At 42.4% G+C, this 23,540-nt stretch overlaps 1 protein-coding gene across 3 annotated transcripts in view; it reads left to right on the top strand.

Moving 5' to 3' along the window:
* Nucleotides 1–23,540, top strand: part of SYT16 (synaptotagmin 16) — a 260,532-nt gene that overhangs the window by 222,887 nt on the left and 14,105 nt on the right. For 2 of the 3 annotated variants that reach the window (XM_032875244.1, XM_032875243.1), the window contains 4 exons: nucleotides 5,988–6,200; nucleotides 11,854–12,110; nucleotides 17,817–18,257; nucleotides 21,576–21,765. In XM_032875244.1, coding sequence (XP_032731135.1) covers nucleotides 5,988–6,200; nucleotides 11,854–12,110; nucleotides 17,817–18,257; nucleotides 21,576–21,765 — 1,101 coding nt within the window. The remainder of the gene's footprint in view (nucleotides 1–5,987; nucleotides 6,201–11,853; nucleotides 12,111–17,816; nucleotides 18,258–21,575; nucleotides 21,766–23,540) is intronic. The other variant, XM_032875245.1, reaches the window with a different exon arrangement.

Below are 23,540 nucleotides of genomic sequence, written 5' to 3'. Positions count from 1 at the left end.
ATAAGCTCAGAGCTTCACTGATTGTATATAAATTCTAACTCCATCTGTGAAATAGCAGCAGACAGGCTTAAAAAATCCTCCCCTTGTATCACCAGTTGGTGGTTTTGTTGCCTTAAAAGAAACAAGAAAATGAGCAGGTGTTGGGCACTGCCTACAGCCAGACAGCATTGCCAACTCTGACAGAGCACCCCACCTCCAGGCTTGGGAAAAAGGATAGTGAGGTAAAGAAGGTAACACAATTCACATTACCGGCTTACCTCCTCCTCGCCCATCCCTTGTTTCTTCCACCTTTCCCCTACAACAACCCTATGATGAGTTTTCAAGTAGACCCTGCAAGAGCAGGCACATTCTTTCCTTTGCATATAAGTGTAAGGCTTCATAAAAGGGCTTCCAATAAGGGCACTGCCATGATAGGAGACAATAATGATATTAAAAATAATAATAATAGCAACATTTTTGAGCATATCATATACCAGGCATGGGCTAAGTGGTTTATTTCATTTATTTTTTTAAAAGATTTTATTTATTTATTTGAGAGAGAGCACAAGCAGGGAGAGTGGCAGAGGGAGAGGGAGAAGCAAGCTCAGTCCCAGGCCCTTGGGATCATGACCCAAGCCGAAGGCAGATGCTTCGCCAACTGAGCTGCCCAGGTGCATTTTATTTCACTTATTTGTCTCAACAACATTAAGAAGTAAGGAATCTCAAAATAAGGACACCAGAGTTGAGAGAGAGTAAGGAACTTGTTTGGGTCTCAAACTAGCAAACGGAAGATCTCAAATTCAGAGCTAGGCTGCTGGGCTCCAGATTCCACACTCTTAACCACTCTCGTCTTGACCAACGTACTTGACAGGCTGTTTTTGTGGCTCTGGGGCCCCACCTTCTTTACTTAAATGTGTCACATAAAGATAGCATGCTCTGCCCCTTTCTACTTGAACTAGGAAAAAAAAAATCATTACAAATTAGACGGAGGAACATTCTGACTCCATTGTAGCAGGGATTCAGTTCTGATGGGTCTCCAGTCAGTGCTCTCTACCTTTCCAAGATATGATCTTCCTGCCAGTTCAAGAAGCCAACGGTTCCCCTCTACAGTGTGCGAACAAAGGGATGAAGCTGGGTGGCCAAGCATCAGAAGGTTTGCAGAAGAGTCTGCCTTCTTTCTGGTGGTGGATATTTGGGTTCTATCAATGATCCCTCTGTATTCTGTGTCTGAGTGAAAGGAACAATCTCAACTTTAAGATGTATCCACATCCACGGTAATTGTGCAATTTTTCCCCCTATTATTTTAGCAAGCTAATTGGATGAAGGGGTGAAGACCTGAATACAAATTCCCACTGTTATTTCCCAGGTACTTAGCTTGAAAGGGGTTTAAACTTGGTATTTATATGATGTTTCAGAAAGTACTATCTTATCTCTGAAAGAAATGTCACAACTGAGATGAGACTTTGTGATTTTCAAAAATTTAAGTTGAATGAAATCCAGACGTTTTAGTTTAGTTGTTGACATAGACTTATTACAAGGTAAGTAGCAGGAATCTTTTTTTTTTTTTTAAAGATTTTATTTATTTATTGGACAGAGAGAGAGAGATCACAAGTAGGCAGAGAGAGAGGAGGAAGCAGGCTCCCAGCCGAGCAGAGAGCCCGACTCGGGGCTCGATCCCAGGACCCTGGAACCATGACCCGAGCCGAAGGCAGAGGCTTTAACCCACTGAGTCACCCAGGCACCCCACAGGAATCTTTTAAAAAGATGTTTATAGTGATGCCTGGGTGCCTTAGTCAGTTAAGTGTCTGCCTTTGGCTCAGGTCATGATCCCGGCTCCCGGGATGGAGTACCATGTTAGGATCCTTGCTCAGCAGGGAACCTGCTTCTCCCTCTCCCTCTCCCTCTGCCTGCTGCTCGCCCTGCTTGTGCTCTCTCTTTCTCTGTATTAAATAAATAAAAGAAAGTCTAAAAAAATGCTTATAAAAATTCTTTCCAGCTCAAACTATGTGATTTTGTGTTCTTAGTGATAAAACAGAGTTGTGTAGATTTTTACCAGGATTTAAGAATGATTTTTTTTTTTCCCTTGAGGCAGCAGATGGTCGAGGGAACATCATGTTCATTTACACTGACTTTGGAGCAATACAGCTTGGGTTTGAATCTTGGTTCCACTACTACTAACTGTTATGACCGTGGCAAATTACTAACCTCACTTTGTCTCAGTTTTCCCATCCACAAAATGGGTTTAGGTTATTGTAAAGAGCAAATAAGTTAAAATAGGTAAAGTTCTAGAATAGTGCCTGCACATGGTACGTGTTGTAAATGGAATTGCTTTTATCATTGTAATCGTGCCACTAGAGACTTATGTTGCTGCTGTTTTTTTTTTTTTTAAAGATTTTTTTTATTTATTTATTTGACAGAGAGAGATCACAGGTAGGCAGAGAGGCAGGCAGAGAGAGAGGAAGGGTGGGGGGAAGCAGGCTCCCCGCTGAGCAGAGAGCCCGATGCGGGACTCGATCCCAGGACCCTGAGATCATGACCTGAGCCGAAGGCAGCGGCTTAACCCACTGAGCCACCCAGGCGCCCCTGCTGAGTGGTTTTTAGGGAGGGATGGCAAGTGTCATTTTTAAATGGAGAATTCCCTGAAGTCCTTGGGGAGTGAGGCTTAGAATAGCACGTGCAGTTTTTATTTATAATCCCATGAGGGGCAATAGGCCGGTTATACCGCAGGCTGCTGTATGCATTCACTCACTCCCACATGGGCTGACTGCCGGTCTCTTCTCACAAAGGAAGCAACCTCCTGGCAGATTTCAGGGTGGAAGTGACAGAGCACCCTCACCTCACTCTGAAAAGTAAACTAGATATGGCTCTAGTGCCCTCACCCGATGGTGTTTGATGATATGCACTTGGGCTAAAAACACAGGTTCAATGTTCAAGTCCCATTTTGTTACTTTGCTAATGTTGTTGCTGAGAGCAATCTACTTAACTTTCTGTGCCTCTGTTTTCCATCTCTGTGATGGGACTAATAATGATCCTTACTGCATGGTGTTGCTGCGAGGATTAAATGAGAGAATATATGCAAAGTCCCAAGAAGGTATCTGGAATGTTTAGTGAAATGGAAATCTTTCTTCTGTGGATGATCAGTGACTCACTGGGGGAAAACAAACAAACAAACAAACAAAAAACAAAAGCAAAACAACAACAACAAAAATCCCCACCTCTCAGGGATCCTATAATGGTAAATTAATGAATTCTAAAAAATTAGTGAATTCCAACTATTGATTTTATAGATTAGGAAATATCCAGTCACTTGATTTGAGATTGATAACTATGACTACTTACATTTTAGAATCTGACCTAGTAATATAAATGGAATGGTATCTTACACTTAGAACTCCAATGAATGCTTCATCCCCCATGCTTATATCCCTCTAATTCCTTCCCAGGTGCTCAGCTGGTCCTGTGTTCTAATGGTGAAGGGAGTTTAATTTTGCTCCATTGGCCCCTGGATCTCTCCCTTATGTGATAGTCTGCCTTACAACAGGTGCTTTGCACAGCGTATTGGGACATGGGAAGACAGCCTCTTGTGATGATTTTCTGTTGGGGTGGTTTTTTAGGATTAGTGGGATATCTCATGTCTTCTAACAATTGGCTTTTCAGGTCTTACTGGTGCTGGTCACAGCCAACACAACTGAGTGAGCTGACAGTGATGTATTCTTGTATTCTTAAATCAGCTGCTCCATAAAAGAGAAAAACAGATCCAGTATTGACGTTTGTTGGGTAGGAAGTTTGGAGTCAGAAAACTTAGATCTAGAGAAGACCTGGGAAATGATCCAGACATTAGAAATGATCCGCACAGGTTAAGAGATTTGACCACAGGGGCTGAGCTAGTTGATGTGAGCATTCAGAATTCAGAAGGATTCTTTCTAGTGCCTCTCTTTGGCTCTTCAGAATAATAATTAGAAACATGGCCTCTCGAGACAGCTACCTTGATTCAAAACTCAGTTCTACCCTTTATTGGGAGTATGATATTCAACCAGTTGTAGGCTTTTCTTTCTCTCGATTTTCTCACTTGGAAAATGAATGATAATGGGTGATTAATGTGGGATAATATGTGTAAGGCACTTAGGACAGTTTCTGGCACATTAAAAAAGCAAAAAGTATTTATTATTATTACTAATCTTCTAAACAAACTCAGGAATGTCAACTCTTAAATAAGACAGAAAATAGATATTTTGACCAGGCTGGTATTTAATGTATTTTTTCTCACTTTAAAAATGTATTTATAATTTCTTCTTAGCTTCTGGCTCAGTAGTAATCTTCAGGACCCATCTATGAATTAATAACCATATTCTTCCCGAGAATTACGTATGACTTTTGGATGGGAGGAGCAAATTGAAAAAAAATAATAATTTCCCACTGGAGCTCCGGGGTAGCTCAGTCAGTTAAGCGTCTGACTCGACTCTGGCTCAGATCTCAGAGTTGTGAGATCGAGCTCTGTGTCTGGCTCCATGCTGGGTGTTGAGCCTGCTTAAGATTCTCTCTCTCTCTTCCTCTCTCCCACCCCTCCCAATGCTCTCTTGCTCACTCACTCTGGAAAAAAAAAAAAAAATCCCCATTATTTATCATTTCCAGTTTACTTTCAGCAAATATTTACAGAGTAGCCTGCCGTGTGCCTGACATGGAGATATGGCCTGGAGGGAAGCGAAGGTGGGTGGTCCACTGTGTCTCTTACTCTCCTGTTATGCACAGATTGGGTGGAATGGTTGGAAATTAAATAGGTGAATCTGTCACAAAGCTGGAGGGAACATTGATAGGGCAAGCTGAGATCTATTTTACTGCTCATGGAAGAAGCTCTGAACCTGATTTAAGGGGTCAGTGAAAGGCTCTCTCTAGAAGTGATGTCTATACTGAGTCCTCATGATGAACTGGATTCTTGACTAGTCTAGACAGGCATTGGGGCAAAGGGAAAACATTCCAGGCACAGGGAACCCTGGGTGAGTTTGTGTTAGTGGAGAGGGTGGGTGGCGCTCAGGTTTGGGAGAAAACACTGGATCTTCACCAATTTCTTCAAGATTTAACAAGCTTTTGTTAAGCACTTACTATGCAATGGACATTGTTTTACATAATGGAGAGACATCAGATAACAAAACTGGTGATGTCTTTATTTTCATGGAAGTCATGGTGGAGAAGAGAGGAATAGAAATGTTTTGAAGAAAATTGCTTAAGGTAGGACAATGAAGAAGAGTTTAGGATGAAGTGACCATGGAGCTGACACTTCAGTGGTGAGAGGAGCCAGCCAGGAAAACACCAGGGACTGGAGGGTTCTAGACAGAAGGAACAACAAAGGCGAAGAACTCAAAGGGAAGAACCATCTTAGCTTGTTGGAGAAACTGAAAGTGCCAGTGAGCTGATATGAGGAAAGTAGTACAAATAATTGAAAGGGTGTTTGGTTTGGGTTGTTGGTGCTAATAAAGGCATTAGAACATTATAATATAAACTAGTTCTGTTTTGTTTAAATTACATATACTACTGTGGGTATCTCTTCAAAACTAGGACACTTTTGGAAGTTCTCAGTTGCAAGTATGCCTTCTCTGGGATGGGGCTTAGCTCTTTGTGTTTTAATAACAGAGATGAGACTAAGAGCGTATTTTCTGTCATCATTATCAAATGTCCTGTTCCCAGTTATAAGCACATGTCCCCAACACAACAAATCAGTAGGGCCGCCCTTCTCAACTAAAGGTCTTATTATGTCAGGAGTGTCCTGATGGTTCCTCCTGAGTTCCAGCTATGTATTTCTACTTGCCCACATAAGCTTTCTTTTCCTGTTTTATTCCTTTGGACTCAAATTTGTGTTTCAAAAAATGCTTTAAAATCTTTCTGTCTGGGTTGGGCCTGCTTTATCCAGACTAATCATTCATGTTCTTCTATGTTCTTCTATTTCTCTGGGTTATCAATCTCTGTATTCTTGTGAGCCCCACATGAGACTCATGGCTCTTGTTTGCTCCCAGTTAACAGCTTTGGCGATGATGAAGAGCCATGTACATCTTCTGACAGTGATGAAGAGGTGATCAAACAATTTGAGATTTCTGTGTCCCGGTCCCAGAGTTTCCATTCAGAAGCATCTGAGAAAGGAAAGCAGGTGGGATTGGAGCAGAAATCAAATTTCAGCCACCTGCTCTCTACCCATGAGGAGGATAACACAGAAGTATCTGCCTGTGAAGGTATTCTTTGCATGAAACCCTTTCTTTATCTAGAGCAGGGATGGACAATGGTAAGAACACCTATGAGTCAATCATTATACTTGTATCTGAGAGCCCAGAGAGGAAAAGAAAATGGGGCAAGAACTAGAGGCTGGAACAGGGTAAAGGGTTTTTTCAAACCTAACAGAGGGGGTGTCATATAGGGAACTGGGAGAAGTAATGGATAAGAAGTACCAAAATCTTGACCCCTGATTTGTGGGACCCTCCTCCTTCCTTAGAGCTTACCATTTTGTATATTTTGAACACTAATGGCTAGAATTAGCATGGTATTTATTAAGCTTTATAAAATCTTAATCTCCTCTGGTAAATATAAACATTTCACATAGCTGTTTGCTGACATTGAAATTCTGCGCCTTTTCTCTCACTTGGAATCAGTCTATTTTCTATCTATCTGTATAACCTCAGACAATTTTTGAAATCTTTCTTCTAATAGTTCATATTATTAAAGCCACAGGCATGTTTTACCTTTCAAATAAAAACATGTATCACAGTAATATTGAATAACCCTTTTCAAATAGCACATACCCTGAACTTCTGCCCTCATTCCCTGTAGTTTCTGGCCACCCCCACCACTATCCCCATCCTCTGCCTCACAGGAAAATTGCTTGCTGAGCAAGAGCAAGGTCTTCTGCCATTTTCCAGCATCTTCAGACTGAATACCTTCCCCAGTGGTACAGTACTCTGAGGTAGAGGAAACCTAGCTTGTGGCTCATTATGGTAGGTAGGTCTTGTTAAGAGTCCTCCCTCCACACCACTCACACAAAACAACCTGGAAAAAGAACAGTAAATTATTTCTTAGTGCTTTCCCCAGTGAAGGTCAGGCATCTCTCTGACTCTCTTATGCCTGGAACCCTAGTAAGCACAGGATATTGAAACGGGGAAGAGTCTGTGAATCATATTAGGTAGAAAGCTAGAAGAAATGTCACACTGCCCGCTTTCGTGACCTGGTCTAAATGACTTGTGCTCTCGAATCTTTTTCTTCTTTCCCTTGGATATATGGTCAGTCAAACCAAGAGGGGCATAGTTGTAGTCTTCCATAGTTTCCATTATGGAACTATTCTCCCATAGTTGTAGTCTTTCCATTTTTTGCAACACTTAGCAATAGATAGAGAAAAAGGAGAGCCCGAGATTGAGAGAAGATAACAGAGAAGAAATGTCTGGCTTGACAAGGTGAATGAGGCATTCCAAAAAAGAATAAAATAAAAATTTAAAGAAGGAGGATATCCAGAGAGAACCTTATTTATTTGTCAGCAGAAACCTAACAACTTGCACTCTGTCGTGTAATTCTACTTATTGATACGGGCCAACATAGCATATTTTATTGCTGTTCCTATTAACCCAAGGTAAATGACCACCATATTGTATCAGTAGCTACTGACCTCTGCCATTCACTCACCACTCTCCTGTTTTTTCTTTCGCTGGTGTTCCATGATAGTGTCCCTCTCTCTCCACTGCAAGGGCAAATGATTGCTAATGAAAGTTAATGGCGGTTGATTCCCCAGGAGCAGTTCCGTGCATTCTAAAGCTAATGGCTCCATTTCCCCAAAGCCCAAATGTCTAGTTTCTGATTTATACAAATGGCCCATGTTCTGAGAGTTCTGACAACAATTCTAACCCTCACCCCTTCTGGAATTAGCAATAACTTTATTCATAACGGGCGATTCTGAAAAACTTGACAGAGAGTGACAGGAAAGATCACATTTCTTTCTCTATTGGAGGGGGCAAAAAGCACATTGCACTGGATAAATTATCTATAGATTTTGAAGAAAATCAGCAAGATTTTCATAGGAGAGGATAACTGTGTGCTAAATTTTAGGTTATCAAATGCCATGAAAATGTTAATGTCATTTTTATTGCATGATATTTTTTGTTCTGTGTCATTTCTTTTTGTTCATCTTTAGGTTTATGAATTTGTTTTCAGCAGTAAAGAATAAGGAAGAGATTAAGCATGCACCCCAGAGAGGAATTGTGAGGGTTTTTTTTGCCGGTCCTCCATCTACTTAGTCTTTTTTTCCCACTCTACCTTAAATATGATTTTCTAAGAAAAAATTTAATTGTAGACAATTCTTCCACTTTCAAAATGCTTTCAAAATGTTGGAACAGTGAAAGTAAAGGTCCAAATCCAAGTAAAATCTGAACCATGAGTGAGTTATTGGTAGGTTATCTCATGTTTCATCAAGTGGGATCCTTCATTCTAGATAGAGTGGGGTTTTTAGAACCAAGCAAACGCTATCTTCATATCCCTGGCCAGTTTTCTCGTCGCATTTGTCTGATGTAGCATAGCTGTGCATTAACTGTCTCTGCATCCCCAGGAATGCCAAAGAGGGTTTGTGTTAAGTGATCCAGATTAGAGGCTGCATATCAGGTCTTTAGGTCTGAAAAGTGGGCTGGAGAAGAGTAGTCCACTTATCAGGGCATTTATCTATTTGTTTGTTTGTTTAATTGGTTTTGAACAGAGCCTTATTTTTGCTTATGAAATCTGTAGTTCTTAGGATGTTTCACAAAAACTAGACGTTGCAATCCTGATATCATTGAAAACAGTTCAACTATCCCCGGAAATCTGTGCTCAGTTTTGTTTGGAATGGGGTATCAGTTAGGATTTTATATATATGAAGGTGACATTGAGGTGCCTGGCTGGTTCAGTTGGTAGAGCATTCAACTCCTGATGTTGGGGTCATGAGTTTGAACCCCAAGTAAACTTCTTTGTGTCCAGGGATGCCTCAAGTCTCCTCTTAAGGCTTTCAGTGAACTAATTACGTAGGATAATCTCCTTTACTTGAAGTCAAGTGCTTAAGGGCCTTAGTCACATCTACAAAATACCTCACAGTGTTTCCTCAATTAGTGTTTGATTGATTAATTGAGGCTTATAGCTTGGCCAAGCTGACACATAAAACTGACCATTGTAGATGGTGGGCAAAAGTATTTGTATGTAGGTGGTGGTGGGAGAAGTGTTTGGGAGTGTAAAATAAAGTAACTAGATAATAGCGTTATACCATGTCAAAGTGGGATATGGACTTAAAAGTGCTAAAATCTTTCTGTTAAAATAAATATGCTTTGTATGATATAACCGTGGCCTATAATTTTTAAGAAGCTAGGATACATTACTCTGACAACAGGCAATTACTTTTGTGTATGTGTTTAAGGTGACACGATCTTCTTTAACTTATAGGATGGGAAGATTGCCTTATGTAATGGTGAATCCCCTTTCTTTTCCTCTGCCTCGTGACTTATACCCCAGCTTTGCTTTTCTAATTCATTCCTTGCTTGTCTGTCAAGGAAAATGGTTTGTTACATTAATATAGTTCTTATGTTTTTCGGTTATGAATAGCTTTTCAAGGCTTAATGTAGCTTTTGAAAATTCCCTTATTACTGATCTAGGTATTATCACCGTAGGAGTTAAAGTCATGAGACAATTTTATGGGGGTAATTTCTTGGCAAAGTTAGATTTTGTGCTGAAATCCTGCTGGGTGCTGCACACGTTGATGGATGACCCACTGTTTAATAGGACATTTTAGTGTTCATGGATATGAGGAATGGATGTGCTAATTAGAGCCTTAGAAGAAAATTCTGCTTTATGTTATAGGGTTTTGCATATGGAATATCCCTTGTTCTATTATTTTCTGTGGGCTTTTTAAAGTATGTTTGCCAAATAACTGAATGTGTGAATGTAAAAATGTCATGGTGTCCTAGGAAAGTGTTTCCAAGGGGCCTGAACTGAATTATTAAGAATTACAAGGCAGTAAGGGGAACTTCTCAGTGGTTTGCCATGGTTTTGGAAAAATCCCAAATTAGGAGTCTGAAGTTGTGCTCTGAGTACCAATCTGCCTAAATATGTTTTTGTGTAGTCTGCATAGGGTGATAATGTATTTTTTAAGATTGCATGTTTACTGCAGGTAGGTAATAAACTGCTGGTAAACCACTGTTGCCACTACTCTGTAGAGATGCACACCCGGCTGTTTCAGAAATTTGTTAACCTGTCTAGCCTTGAAAGTTATGGGGAGAGTTTCATGAAACCCATTGGTGGATAAAGACTAGGAAGCATAGATATGTGGCCAAGGAGCTTATGTTTTGGCTGAGGCTTTAAGACCAACAGTAGAAACACTTGCTACCATACAGTATAAATAAGAGCTGAATTCATGATCTATACTTTGTCATCCCACTCATTCGTCCTGTCTGTATCTCTAATTTCTCTTATCCTGGAGATGAAAGAGAGAACACGTCCTCGGCTACTCTCTGGATGTGGGAGGAAAGTCAGGGGGAAAGCTATTGCTTGGGAAGACCCTGCCCATTTTCCTTTACTGTCTGAGGGTAACTTAGACTTGAAAGGAGAGGAAGGAGATGCATAGGTAAGGGAGGGCTGATAGGGAAGGTAGAATAACACTAAAGTCAGAGAAAAATACTGAGTCCAAGAAGTGAGGGTAGATTCAGGAGACGTTGGGCTTTGGCTGGACAAGAAGGAGAGGGCAGGAGTTGGGGTTTGAGGACCACAGTGGACAGAAATACACAGCTAGTGTTTTCATGACCCCATGAGACCGCAGGTGATAGTAACGTGGAGGCAGTAGAAAATGGGGTTTACTGGGCTGGATGAGGCCAGTTTGGGCCAGACAAACAAGCAAGGCCAATATTTATGGAAAACCTAGTGACTGCTAGGAGGCTCTTGTGTCATGTGTTTACAACCATTCTCTAATGGCTTTTATCCTCATTTTATCAATAAGGAAACAAAGGTTTGGACAGTTCAAATATTGTGTAAATTCTTTTTTTTTCCTTTTTTTTGTTTTTTTTTTAATCGTTTTTTAAAATTTATTTTCAGCATAACAGTATTCATTGTTTTTGTACCACACCCAGTGCTCCATGCAATCCGTGCCCTCTCTAATACCCACCACCTGGTTCCCCCAACCTCCCACCCCCCCACCTCTTCAAACCCTTCAGATTGTTTTTCAGAGTCCATAGTCTCTCATTGTTCACCTCCCCTTCCAATTTCCCCCAACTCCCTTCTCCTAACTCCCCATGTCTTCCATGCTATTTGTTATGCTCCACAAATAAGTGAAACCATATGATAATTGACTCTCTCTGCTTAAATTCTTAATGCAGAGCTAGGATTTAAATCCAGATCATCTGAATCCAAGTCCAGTGTTCCTTCCATGGATCAAGTAGAGAACTTTTTACTTGAAAGAACCACTGAAGCCTTTCAAGGAGAGGATAAGATGGTGAAAGTGGAAGAAAGAAAGAAAAATAGTCGAGTCAGGACACAATATGATCTCCGTAGATTGTTGTTCTTGCTTTCTAGATCTATCCCCAAGGTCTTGTGGCCAATTAGTTCCAACAAAGTGCTAATGTGTTTATTTTATCCTTTTAACATTAGGATATATCCTTCATACTCATATCACTAGAAAGCATTAAACCTTCTTATACCACATGTAATGAACTAATGGTCTTTTTGGTTATATAGACCTAGTTTATCCACCACGTGGATGCAATTATGTTTCTGCAGGTGTTATTTGATGGGTTTTGCTTTTGAGGTCTTGATTTATGTTGTTGCTACTACTCAAATTCTCCAGGTAAAAAGGTAGAAAGTAATAGTACATTTGAATTAGTTTCCTTATTGCAAATTTAGATTTGGATGGACCCAGCCAGCGGAATTATTCTGAGAATCTGTCCTACGGTGAAGATGATCCCGTTTCTGCCCATTCCCAGTCCCCATGTGAGGTGGGGAACACCGGGCACCATGGTGCATCTCCCCAAGAGACCAAAGTGCCTCACAGCCTCAGTCGCCAGTCTACAGAAGGCAGCTTGGAATTGGAGACAGCCTTTAATAACCGGGGGTTTGAAGACTCCTGTGCTACAGACAGCTCCTCCATGTGGAGCCCAGAGGCAAGTTACTTGTTTTGTTTTCCTTCGCTTGAGCATTGTGTGCTCTCTGGTGAGTTCTTGCTTTCCTCTTGCTCCCCATGCCTCAAGAAAAAAAAAATTCTCTGAAAAGGATACATCACCTTGAAAAACAAAGGCCTAAAGAGCCTTTATTCAAAATAAATTTTTTTTTTCGGATGACCACATCACAGCCCCCATGTGTACCAATAAAAGGGGGTATACAATAAAAGAATCACAAATACATTTCTATCAAAATGGGGGGAAAAAGAGTGGTGGTGGAATGGACCCAGCAACAATTATACTTCTTGTTTATATAAAAGAGTTTTTAGTTCTTCAGGGAAGATTGGTTTACTTCCTTCATGGTTTCAATTAAGTGGAGTCTATTTTTATTTGCCCCAAATCTTGAGTTACAGTTACTTGAATAAAAGAATTATTTGAAAATTAAAATACAATGGCCCTCCCAGTGAAACAATGATATTATGATGAAGATCTTGCCGTAAATTTGTTGGATTTGAATTGATTTCAAGATCTAGGAGATGGCATTAGTTTGTGATAACCCTCTGGCCATTGACATTGGTTTCTGGAGTAAATCTCTGATAAAAGATGCCCCAGGGCATCTGGGTGGCTCAGTCATTAGGCATCTGCCTTCAGCCCCAGTCATGGCCCCAGGGTCCTGGGATCAGACCCTCACTGGGCTCCCTGTTCTGACAGGAGCCTGTTTCTCTGTCTCCCACTCTCTCTGCTTGTGTTCCCTCTCTCACTGTGTCTCTCTGTCAAATAACTATATAAAATCTAAAAAAAAAAAAAAAGATGTTCTTTCTAAATTTATTTCTTATTTGAAACTTATTCCAGAATATGTCTAATAGCACAGAGGTATGATTGGAGGTGATTCTTAGAGACACTATCATTTATTGAGCAATTACAATGTGCCAGGCACTGTGATAAAGATTTGCAAACACTATGTTACCTAACAGGCATTTTTCGTTATTCTTTATTAGCTAGATCTCTTTATTGTGACTCTGTAACATTAGGAGATTTCAAATAATAATGTCTAATGCCTACTTGGAAATTAATTTTGATGAAATATACAATAAATGAATATAAAATATTAATATAATTTGTGGGGCAATAGGAAAGAGAAAAGTGAATGGAGAAAAGTGAAAGGATTTTGTTAGCCTCAGGCTGCCTGGGAAAATAGGTAGAATCTCTTATTAGGACCTAGGCTGTCATATATTCCAAATGCTCCTCAAGGAGAAGAAAAAATAATCACAGAAAATCATGTTCCAAAACCTTACTGCTGCTAATGCATTGGGATGCGTAGAGAGAGCAGAAGGAGGTGTACACATGTGGGCGGGTGTGTGCGTGCCATGTGTTGGTGTTACCACTGAGGACAAGAAACAGTAACTCGGATACGTGGTTTGTGGCTTATCAAGAGCAGCCCTGCATATAGAGACACCCAAAGCTATTAACCTTATAAGTTGTTGGGTTTTTTTTTTTTTTTAAATTCTGCTTCCCAGTTGGTTTACTGCTAAGAAGTCCTATCAAATCCCACACAACAACATTTAACTTTAAAAATATTCTTTTTGGCTCTCTCACCACAAAAACAAAACAAAAGCTGTTACCTGCCTCTTGATACTCTGTCCCCTTGATAACCGTTCCCTTAGGCTTGGGATTGCTTTCTTCAGGTAACCTCCCATCTGCCTGACTCACGGAGCTTTCATAGAAGACTTCGTGTTGAGAGCACTAAATGTTCCCAGACTCCAAAAATACCCAGACATCTCTGTGTGCTCCATTCAACCTCCTATCTATTTTGAGACAAAAACTGTAATTTGGTGCTCCTACGGTAGAACCTCAGATGCAGCTTGGAGGCACTTCCTGTAACTGCCTGCCTTGCAGGCTTAGCTTGCCTTTTAAGAATTGATTGATTTGCCTCTTGGCTGTATTAAGAACCCTGTCTTCCCCTGTGCATCTGGCATCGGGAACATACCACAGGTCTGTTTACGTGGAGCCATACAGATGACATCAACACTATCTCACTGAAACACAAAGGCTTTCAACCTGATAGAAAAATCTTTAAACCTACTAGGGTTTTGACTGTGTGGCACAAGTGTTCTCATCTTAAAGAACAATCGGGATATTGAAACTAAAAGAATCATTTATTTCCTCTCAAAAGGAAACCAGCCAGGCAGTGTGCCTACTGGTTAGGCTGATGGATTTTTGAACACTGCTCTTCTCTGCCGGTAAAGGCCATCGACTTTTTCCTGCAGACCCAAGGCTTGGCATGGCAGACATTGGGAGGACGGCTGGTGATTTTCATCACGCAGGAGGCAGGCGTCCCACATTTCATCTCTGCTTTCTACTGATTAACCGGTCGGCCTTGAGAAGTTAATTAAAATCTGCCAAATGGGGATAAAAATGAAAAGATTTTTTTACCTTGCAGGAAGGTCAGATGGATTAGTGGTATTAACAGTACCCGCATAAGGAGAGCCTGGTGATAGGTAACGTGTGTTAGAATAATTAATTGCTGTGAAAATACCAGCCTTCCCAAATCTGTGTTTCAGATCAACCCAGGAAGGGGCCACAGAGCCCAGCCCCCCGGTGCTACAGTTTGGATCAGCCCTGTCCAGAACCTGGCGATGGCCTACAGCTCTGTCTTCTGCAGGGTTCTGAGGAGAGTCGTTTCAGAGACCTCCAAAGGACTTCCCTTAGACCTGCAGATGGAGTGAGCCTTTGTCTGAATAGATAGCCTGACGGATGAGTGGAGAGAGACTCACTGAACTTAATATTTTTACCTTGCCTTGAAGTTGCTGACAAAACAGGAAACTGTTAACTATCATTAAGAGCAGGGACTTAAAAGGATGTGAAATTCAAAGTAGTATGTATTTCCGTCTTCCATCTTACTCCCGCCTCACCCCGCATGTTTACTACAAATATAAATAGCTATGGGAAGAGCCTCGGGGAGAAGAAGGGAGACATCGTGGTTCAGCATAAGGTTTGGAATTTTGAGCATTAATGCTGGTAAATCCTGCATTGTCCTGGTGGGAGTGAGTTTCTAAATCTTAAGTTTCCTCCCCCATAAATGAAGATATTTAAAATTCCTACCTCATTAGGTTAATGAGAATATTTTCGAAGATAATAATTCTTAGCTGGATTTCCCAAAAAGCAGAGCCTACTGTGTCAGGATATTCAATCCCTGGGAAGAAGAGTGAGGGATAAGGGGAGAGTGAGACAGGGAAGAAGGGAGAGCCACATGGGAATGTGTAATCAAGTCAGCCACCACAAAGTGTGACTCATGGCTTGATCTTGTGGGACCATGCCACAAGAAGCTGTATTAACTGATCTCGGGACACCTGTCCAAGGGGAGACAAGTTTACTGCTTGAGGCAGTAACCTTACACACACGCTGGAATTTATATACATGAATGCCAGCCAGGATTCTGTAACTTTCCAAGCCTTAACATCAACAGAGAGGCCTGTGGTGAGAGTTGAGAGCAAGCAGTTGAGACCTCCATGGGCTTTTATCAGGCCAAAGCTACTTAGAGCCCGACAGGGTGTGCCTGTAGAGGGAGACGTAATAAAAGGTGAGGCCAAGAAGGTCTAAAGTAACAGTGGGCTTTTGCAGTCTATAAAGAGTTTAGTATGGTATCTGGCACAAGAGAGGGCTTCGTGGATGTTGGCCATCATTACTTTTGATCCAGCAAGCAATATAGAGATGATCAAGAGGAGGCTAAAATAGAGGGGAGTTTTAACAGAAGACTGTGACTTGATTTCTGTGCTAGCCTAACTCCTTGGAGACTTGCTTCTAATATTATATCTACACTAGTCAGTTGTATTCAGAAGTCTCTATAGCAACCACTTTTATCACTTGAAACTAAGTACCTCTGAATAGAAACACTCTCTCATGAATGCATGCTGAGGAAAGAATATAAGGAGCTTCCCCTATTTTGCAAGAAGCCTAAATTTTCTCGGTAGACTAATGTGAATTTTAAAAAGAGAAGGCATTTATTCCATGTCTCCCATGTGTCAAGTCCTTTCATTTTCATAACAACCCTGTAAGTAGTTTTCATCCCTGTTTTACTGTTGAAGAAAACCGAGAGAGGAAAGGATTAGATAATTCGTTCAATGCCATGGGGGAGGAAGTGGTAGACGTTGGGTCCCTGAGGATGTCTCACTCCAGAGAACCGTGCACTTTCACCTCAGCTCTGCAGGGAAAGTCTTGTTGATGAATGCGGATTTTTGAGGCACTTTATTATATATTTTAAAGTTAGTCTTTAGGGACGCCTGGGTGGCTCTGTTGGTTAAGCCGTTGCCTTCGGCTCGAGTCATGATCCCAGGGTCCTGGGATTGAGTCCCACATTGGGCTCGTTGCTCGGCGGGGAGCCTGCTTCTCTTGCTGACTCCGCCTGCCACTCTGCCTGCTTGTGTGTTCTCTCTTTCTCTCTGACAAATACATAAATTAATTAAATCTTTTTTTTTTTTTTAAAGCAGGCAACCTCCTTTAAAAACAATAAAGTAGTCTTTAAATCAGCAAAGTCTGGTGTTCAGTTACATAAATGAGAATGGATTCCGATTTACAATAAGAATCAGGTCATAGTTTTTGTTATGAGGAAGTATCATATTTTCATAGAAAAAAATCGAATTATGTTGACATTCTTTATAGTTTGTTGGAGAGTACTCCACTCTTGTAATGCAGGTCATCTCAGCTTTTTCAGTGAGGTCATCAGATCTGAGTGGCTATGGGTGAATTGTTGTCTAAGGGTGCTATTTTATAATGAGGGGCCCATGTTTGAAAACAGGTAGCATCAGTCCATGGATGGGAATAGGTATTGATGGAGTCTGGTCTGCGCCAGGTCTTTTTCCATATCTCATAAAACCTCACCACTGCACTCCATCAAGTAGGCGTCTTAATGCTCAGTTTGCAGCTAGAGCACAGAGAGAGTGGCCTATTTGGCCAGAACCAAGAAGATAGTGTATGGTAGAGTTATGATTCCAGCCCATGGGTTGTTTCCGCATCCAGTGTTGCTCTTTGCTAAGTGACTGCTACAAGTGTCCTCCTAAAACCTTGGTACTCAAAGTGTGGTTTGAGGCCAGCTGTGACACCCTCATGACCTGAGAAATGAAGAGTCTCAGGCCTCACCCCAGTCCTACAGAATCAGAAACTCTGAGTGACTCAAGTCCACATAAATGTTCAAGAAGTTCTACCCTAAACATTTTCTCCCATGTAGCTTGAAAATCTACTGAAGGATCACCTGTCTGTGAGCTGCATTAGGATTCTTATCTGCATGAAGTCCTGGCCCTTAGAGCACAGGCCCAGACTTAACCATTTCTCCTGGGGACTGCAGAAAAAGTTATTTCTTGGCAGTTGCATTGTTGACTAATTTTAGACTTAGTATCTCAGTTTCAATGATAGTGGTCAGTTGTACTTTTGGAGAGTCAGTGTATATGAAAACACTTTGTAAATTATAAAAGCTTTCTTTCTTCATTCCAGAAACATTCATGAAGGCTCACCATATGCCAGAAGCTGTGCCCCTAAAAAATTTGTAGTCCAAGGGAGACAGAGACCAGTAAACAGACCCTTCTGATATATAGGGATATGTGGTAGTGGTCAAAAATTAGAGGGTTCTGAAGGAGCATAGAGGGGTACCATCTCACCAAAGGGTATTTGGGCATTACCATTTCCATTCCTAATTTCTTCCTCTATCTGCAACAGGAACAGGATGGGGCCAATTTTCAGGTGCCAACGGGGGTCTTGGAGCCCATCTCAAAATGTGGTGACCTGGATGTCATCTTTGAATATAGAGCTTCCAGCCAGAAGTTCACAGTGACCATTGTGAGAGCACAGGGTCTCCCAGACAAGGACCGAAGTGGTGTCAACTCCTGGCAAGTTCACGTAGTGCTGCTGCCCAGTAAGAAGCAGAGGGGCAGGACAAGCATACAGAGAGGCCCCAACCCTGTCTTCAAGGAGAAGGTCACCTTCACCAAGCTGGAGCCCAGAGATGTGGCTGCCTGCGCTATCCGCTTCCGTCTATATGCTGCCCGCAAGATGACCCGTGAGAGAATGATGGGAGAGAAGCTATTCCATCTCAGCCACCTGCACCCAGAAGGGGAAATGAAAGTGACTCTCGTTCTGGAGCCAAGAAGTAATATCAGTGTGAGTATGTTAAATGGTGCTGCTAATGATGCGGGTATGTTCAAGGATCTGGAATTGTCAGCCCTTGATTTAGTACATTCAGCGTGTGAATTCAAACACCTTAATTTAATTTTCCATTTGGCTCTCCTCATCTTTATAAGCCATGATTTGCACTTCATGGTACAGTGGTTTTTTCCTTCATGCCCATCTTCCCTATAAGCCGATGGATGTATTCCCAGTCCATTTCTGGAAATGACAGCAAGGGTAGGGGGAAGGTTTAGGCTGCTGATTAACTGACCTGTGGTCTGACTCCCTCCCTCGTGCCCCATGCTTACTATGCATTATGATGAACATCAGAGATGGGACTTCCAAGGGGAGCTCCTTAACGTGTGTGTCTGAGTAGGCTACAGCTGCAGCCCTGATCTCCAGCCACTCCTCAGACCTTCCATTTATATGATTGGGCTCCTTCCATGTGCCTTATCCTCTGCATCCCTGCTGGGGTTTTGAGGAAGGACAGCACAGCTTCTATGTCTCCAAGATGGACAACTCACTATTGCTGGGGGTTAAATGTCATTAAGTAGGAGGGCCTCCTTTTTTAAAAACCATGTGAAAAGATCAGGTGGCTATCTTGGACTACTGGGCCAATCAGTCATCCATTCAAACACATTTACTCAGTGCCTGCTATGTCATGTACTGTGCAGGCAGAGGGCATGTAGGAAAGAACAAAAAGGGTGATACACCTCTGCCCTCAAGAGCTAACAGCCTGGTGGAGAAAGGGCTGTGAGAGCAAACCAGGGTTTGCAAGGGGAGAGAGAGGAATAGAGGCTGCTGTTGGTTTAGAAGGGTCAGAGCACGTGTCTCTAAAGTGGTAATAAAACACAGAAATCCATGAATCAAGGGATCAAGACTGTGGTATGTGGATAAGCAAGGATTCCAGGAGGAGAGAATGGCACATGTAGGCATCGAGAAGTAGGAAGGAGCTTGTCCTGTCTCAGGCAAGGAAAGGAGCCAGGAAGTAGTTATGGAATGTAGTTATGGGAGACCCCACCACTTAAATTTTAAATAGATATCTCAAAATTAATATCTCCAGACTTGCCTCCCTAAATCTATTCTACCTGCAGCATTCCCAACTTGGCTAAAGGCAATTTCATCCTTTTAGTTGTTTAGGGTCAACCTAAAATCCTATTGGCTCTATCTTCAAAGTCGAACCAGAACCCAACTCTGCTGGATTACTGAAATGGCCTCCTCCTGGTCTTCCTGCTTTTGCCTTTGCCCCTTATAAACTACTCCCAACACAGAGACCCATATGAACCTTTTAGGGGTACCGGGGTGACTCAGTCCATTAAGTGTCTGACTCCTGATTTTGGATCAGGTCATGATCTCAGGGTCCTGGGATAGAGCCCCATGTCAGCTCTGAGCTTGATGAAGAGTCTGCATAGGATTCTCTCTCCCCCTCTGCCCCTCTTCCACTTGTGTTCTCTACCTCTCTTCAAAGTAAATAAATAAAATCTTTAAAAAGCTCAAAACAAAAACACAAGCCAGGTCATGTCTCATTTCTGCTTCAATCCCTCTATTTTCTTAAGCTCTGAGTAAAGTACACCTGAAATCATGGAAAATAGAAGCCAGAGGAGGTCAAAAGGAACACTGCATTATTAAGGTATGGGAGTAGGTAGGATCACACTCCCATTTCTGCATGCCAGGCCCTGTCCTGGAGGCATGGAGTTGGGGCAGGAAATGAACCAGTGTGAAAGAACTTCGAAGGTAAAAATTCTTCATCAGTTATCTGTTGATCATGATTATATGCCAGGCATTGGGCTTTGCACTGAACAGAGTAATTTATAGGGATTCAAAATGTAATGTGGGAGGCAGGCTCTGTAGTGATAGGTGCCTTGGTAGATGCTTCTGCAGAAACAGAGGGAAAGGCTGATCCTTACCCCAAACCAAGCAAATATGTCACTACTGGGCGGTCATCACCTAAACCGCAGGGCCTATATGGCACCTATCCATATCAGCTCTCCCTATACTTTACATATTCTTGAAGGCCCAGGGCTCTACCCTGGCTGGGTAAGCAGGATTTTCTCCTACAGATGTGAAGAATATTTAATACTTTTAGTGTGTTTTTTTGTGGGTTTTTTTTTTTTAAGATTTTATTTATTTTTTAGAGGGAAAAAGAGAGAGCATAAGCAGAGGGGAGTGGCAGGCAGGAGGAGAAGACAGGGAGGGAGGGAGACTGACACGGGGCTTGATCCTAGGACCCTGGGATTATGACCTGAGCTGGAGGCAGGTGCTTCACCAACTAAGCCACCCAGATGTCCCTTTGTGGGGTTTTTGATAACAAGCTTTAGGAAGTGATTTCAGACATTGAGGCAACCGTTTGAGCTAAGTCTGATGCACTTATTTCTGGTGGAGGAGGTGGTGGTTTGGGGAGTCTGGCTGTCTTATGCCCACAGGGCCAATGCCCACTGTGCTTCTTGAGTGAGAGTCAACCTCCTGACTTACTTTGCTCTCCTCCTCCCAATGTGTCTGGTGTAGAAAGGTGGGCACTTTGGAGAAGCCAGTGTGTGGGAATAAGGGAAAAGAGGGCTGTCTCCTCAGTGTGTGGGAATAAATAGGAATAAATAGGACAGAAAGCGCTGACTCTCTCCTAGGCTCACCTGGTGCCTGCAAGGTCTCTGAGATCCACAGTCCATGCATGGATTTATTTTATTTTATTATTTTATTTTTTTACCAAACACTCGTAAAATTGTTCATTTTCAATATAATTCATTTCCTCGGGGCGAGGGGGGGGGGGAATGTAGCATCTGGCCTATTCCTGACAACCCTAGGAAGCAGAACTAGGGCCCAGATATTCTGTGTGGTGGTAGGTGGTCACGGCTGCTTCTCTTCTAGCAAAGACAGAGGGCCTCCTGTGTTGCTGCATTCATCAAGAAGCTGCAGAGAACAGAAACAAAACTCGTGCCTAGAGTGGATGGGTTCCGTAGAAACACTCAAGCACAAATGACACAGGAGGGAACTTGGGTCTATATTAAATGTATTATGAGCTCTTCCTGTATGAGAGGGTTTGATTTACACGAGTAATAATATCTTTGTCCATTTTGTCTTTAGAGAGGAAATGTTGAATGGAGACAGCTCTCGAGGCAAGTGTGTCAGCGAATAATGCAGGGCATCTCACCCGTGACCGCACTCCCCAGGCCCATTATCATTCACACCAAGTGCGCCGTTAGTAATCTTTGGCAACGGTTGGGACCGGGCCACAATTTCAGCACACATAATACCGGCTTTCTGTACGAGAGCAGTACAGCGTGGACCAATGGATTCTTTGTTGTTCTCCCCCTCCAGAGTGGAGAGTCTCCGCTCAGCCCATCTGCACTTTCTCACAGTGATACTGCTTCCTCCACGCAGTCGCTTTCTCATGGAGGGGCCCCGGAGCTGCTGGTGGGGCTGGCCTACAACGCCACAACGGGGCGATTATCCGTGGAAATGATCAAAGGCAGCCATTTCCGAAACCTCGCTGTTAATAGAGCGCCTGGTAAGTGCGTGTCTGTAGCCCCAGCTCTGGGCCTTCCAGAGGCAAGCTGAAGGCTGTGTTGGCTTTAGTCTTCATTCTTGAACTTTCTTCAAGACATGATCTCGGTATGACTTAGCCATGTTTTTACAAAGCGATACCTCGGAGTATCTTAAATGCCCTTTTATCTCATTAGCTTGATGGCTTCTCCACTATCTGGATATGGCTCCATGCAAAATAGGCTGCCCTCTATGTGCATATGGTTAAAGGGAAAAGAGGGCTGTCTCCTCAGCAGCACGTTGTGTGTGGGCAATTAAAATCTGCTAAGAGGTTCCAGGCCTGCAAATACCTTTAAAGAGTCAGAGCGTAGGGTTTGGAGTGAGGCACATCCGGGGCCAAAGTCCAGCTCTACCCACTTACCCATTAGCTTTGCTCTGATCCAGTACAATTCAGCTCTCTATTAGGAATCTCAGTAGATTCACCTGGAACAAAGGGAGGAGCATAATACTTTCCTTATTGGTTTGTCTGTGGGGGGCGGGGTTAAATAAAATGATTTCTATAAAGCATTTAGCCTAATGGCTAACACACAGTGAGCATATGAGAAATGTTAGTGGTTATGGTTCTGACAGAGGAGGTGCTGGAAAAGGATCTAGGGCAATATGAGCCTGACTTAGCAGGAGAGGTAGCACTTTAGAGATCACCACTGGAAGGAGGGCCTCGAGGCCCTCCTGTAGCGGCAGTCCCGGGTCCAGAAAGCCAGAATAAAAATGCTGCTGCTGGAAACAGCCACAATTGCCTATCAGGACCCAAGAAGTTAGATACTGGGCATTGGACTAATGTTGCAAAAATTAACTTGGCTGTAGTGATTGTCAGGGGAAAAAAAAAAAAGGCTTAAGAGGGGATAGGAAGATGGTTCCTGCCCCCCTTCTGCCTTCTGGGTCTCTTGCAAGTACATACAACCAAAGGCACCTAGTTCTTATCTGGAATTCTAACTGCAAGAGAGTCTGAAAAATGTTGTTTGATTTCCAGCCTTTCAAGTCCAGAAGGTAAACTAGAAAGGGTAGCATGGAGGGCAAGTGAGCCTGTCCACCCCAGGCATCAGTCTTACTGAAATAAGGATGAAGTTGCTAACAACATGGTAGGCTCAAGGAGTCAATGGGCTCTAGCCTCACATGTCAGCAGCCAAGCTAGTAGAAAAGCATCAGCTTCAGGGAGAAAAAAAAAAAGGCAGCTTCTATAGCCAATCTAGGCTCTCACTCTTCTTAGTCTTTATCTGTGCTGCAGCCCACAAAGTCTCTGTTCAGTGGTATCTCATTGTTGATCTGTATAAACACCATTAGAGCAAGGTAGTGAGGAATACCCAGCACTCTGGATAACAAGAGGGCAGGTACATAAGCTGTATTCTGTGTTGATGCTCATGGCCATGTGAGAGCTATTTAACATGCATCATAGGTGCTGATTATCACATGGCTCATCTCTTTGCTAGATACAGCTTTGTTTTTTAAAATAGCTCTGGATTTATTAAAGACCTGGATTTACTGCTTTTCCTTTAGAGCTTTTTCCAGTTTTCCCCTATCCTCCTGAAAGTTGGTGAGATTTGGATAACTATTTGGGAAGAACATGGTGGAGCTGCAGAGAGTGATGGGGAGGTGAATCACACAGTCATGACCTATTCCAGTCCAAGTTGGGAAGCTCTAATCTGTGTGCTGGGTGGTGTTATGGTGGCTAAGAAAGCATCAGCTGGAGGCTGACAAACTAAGGTGTGAATTCAGGCTCTGACACTTACTAGCTGGCAGTTA

Source organism: Lontra canadensis, unplaced genomic scaffold (genome assembly GCF_010015895.1).
Source record: "Lontra canadensis isolate GAN:19392208 unplaced genomic scaffold, GSC_riverotter_1.0 scaffold55, whole genome shotgun sequence".
NCBI classification, from domain to species: domain Eukaryota; kingdom Metazoa; phylum Chordata; class Mammalia; order Carnivora; family Mustelidae; genus Lontra; species Lontra canadensis.
The sequence above is the reverse complement of the archived record's forward strand: the minus strand, read 5'-3'. Positions and strand labels throughout refer to the sequence as shown.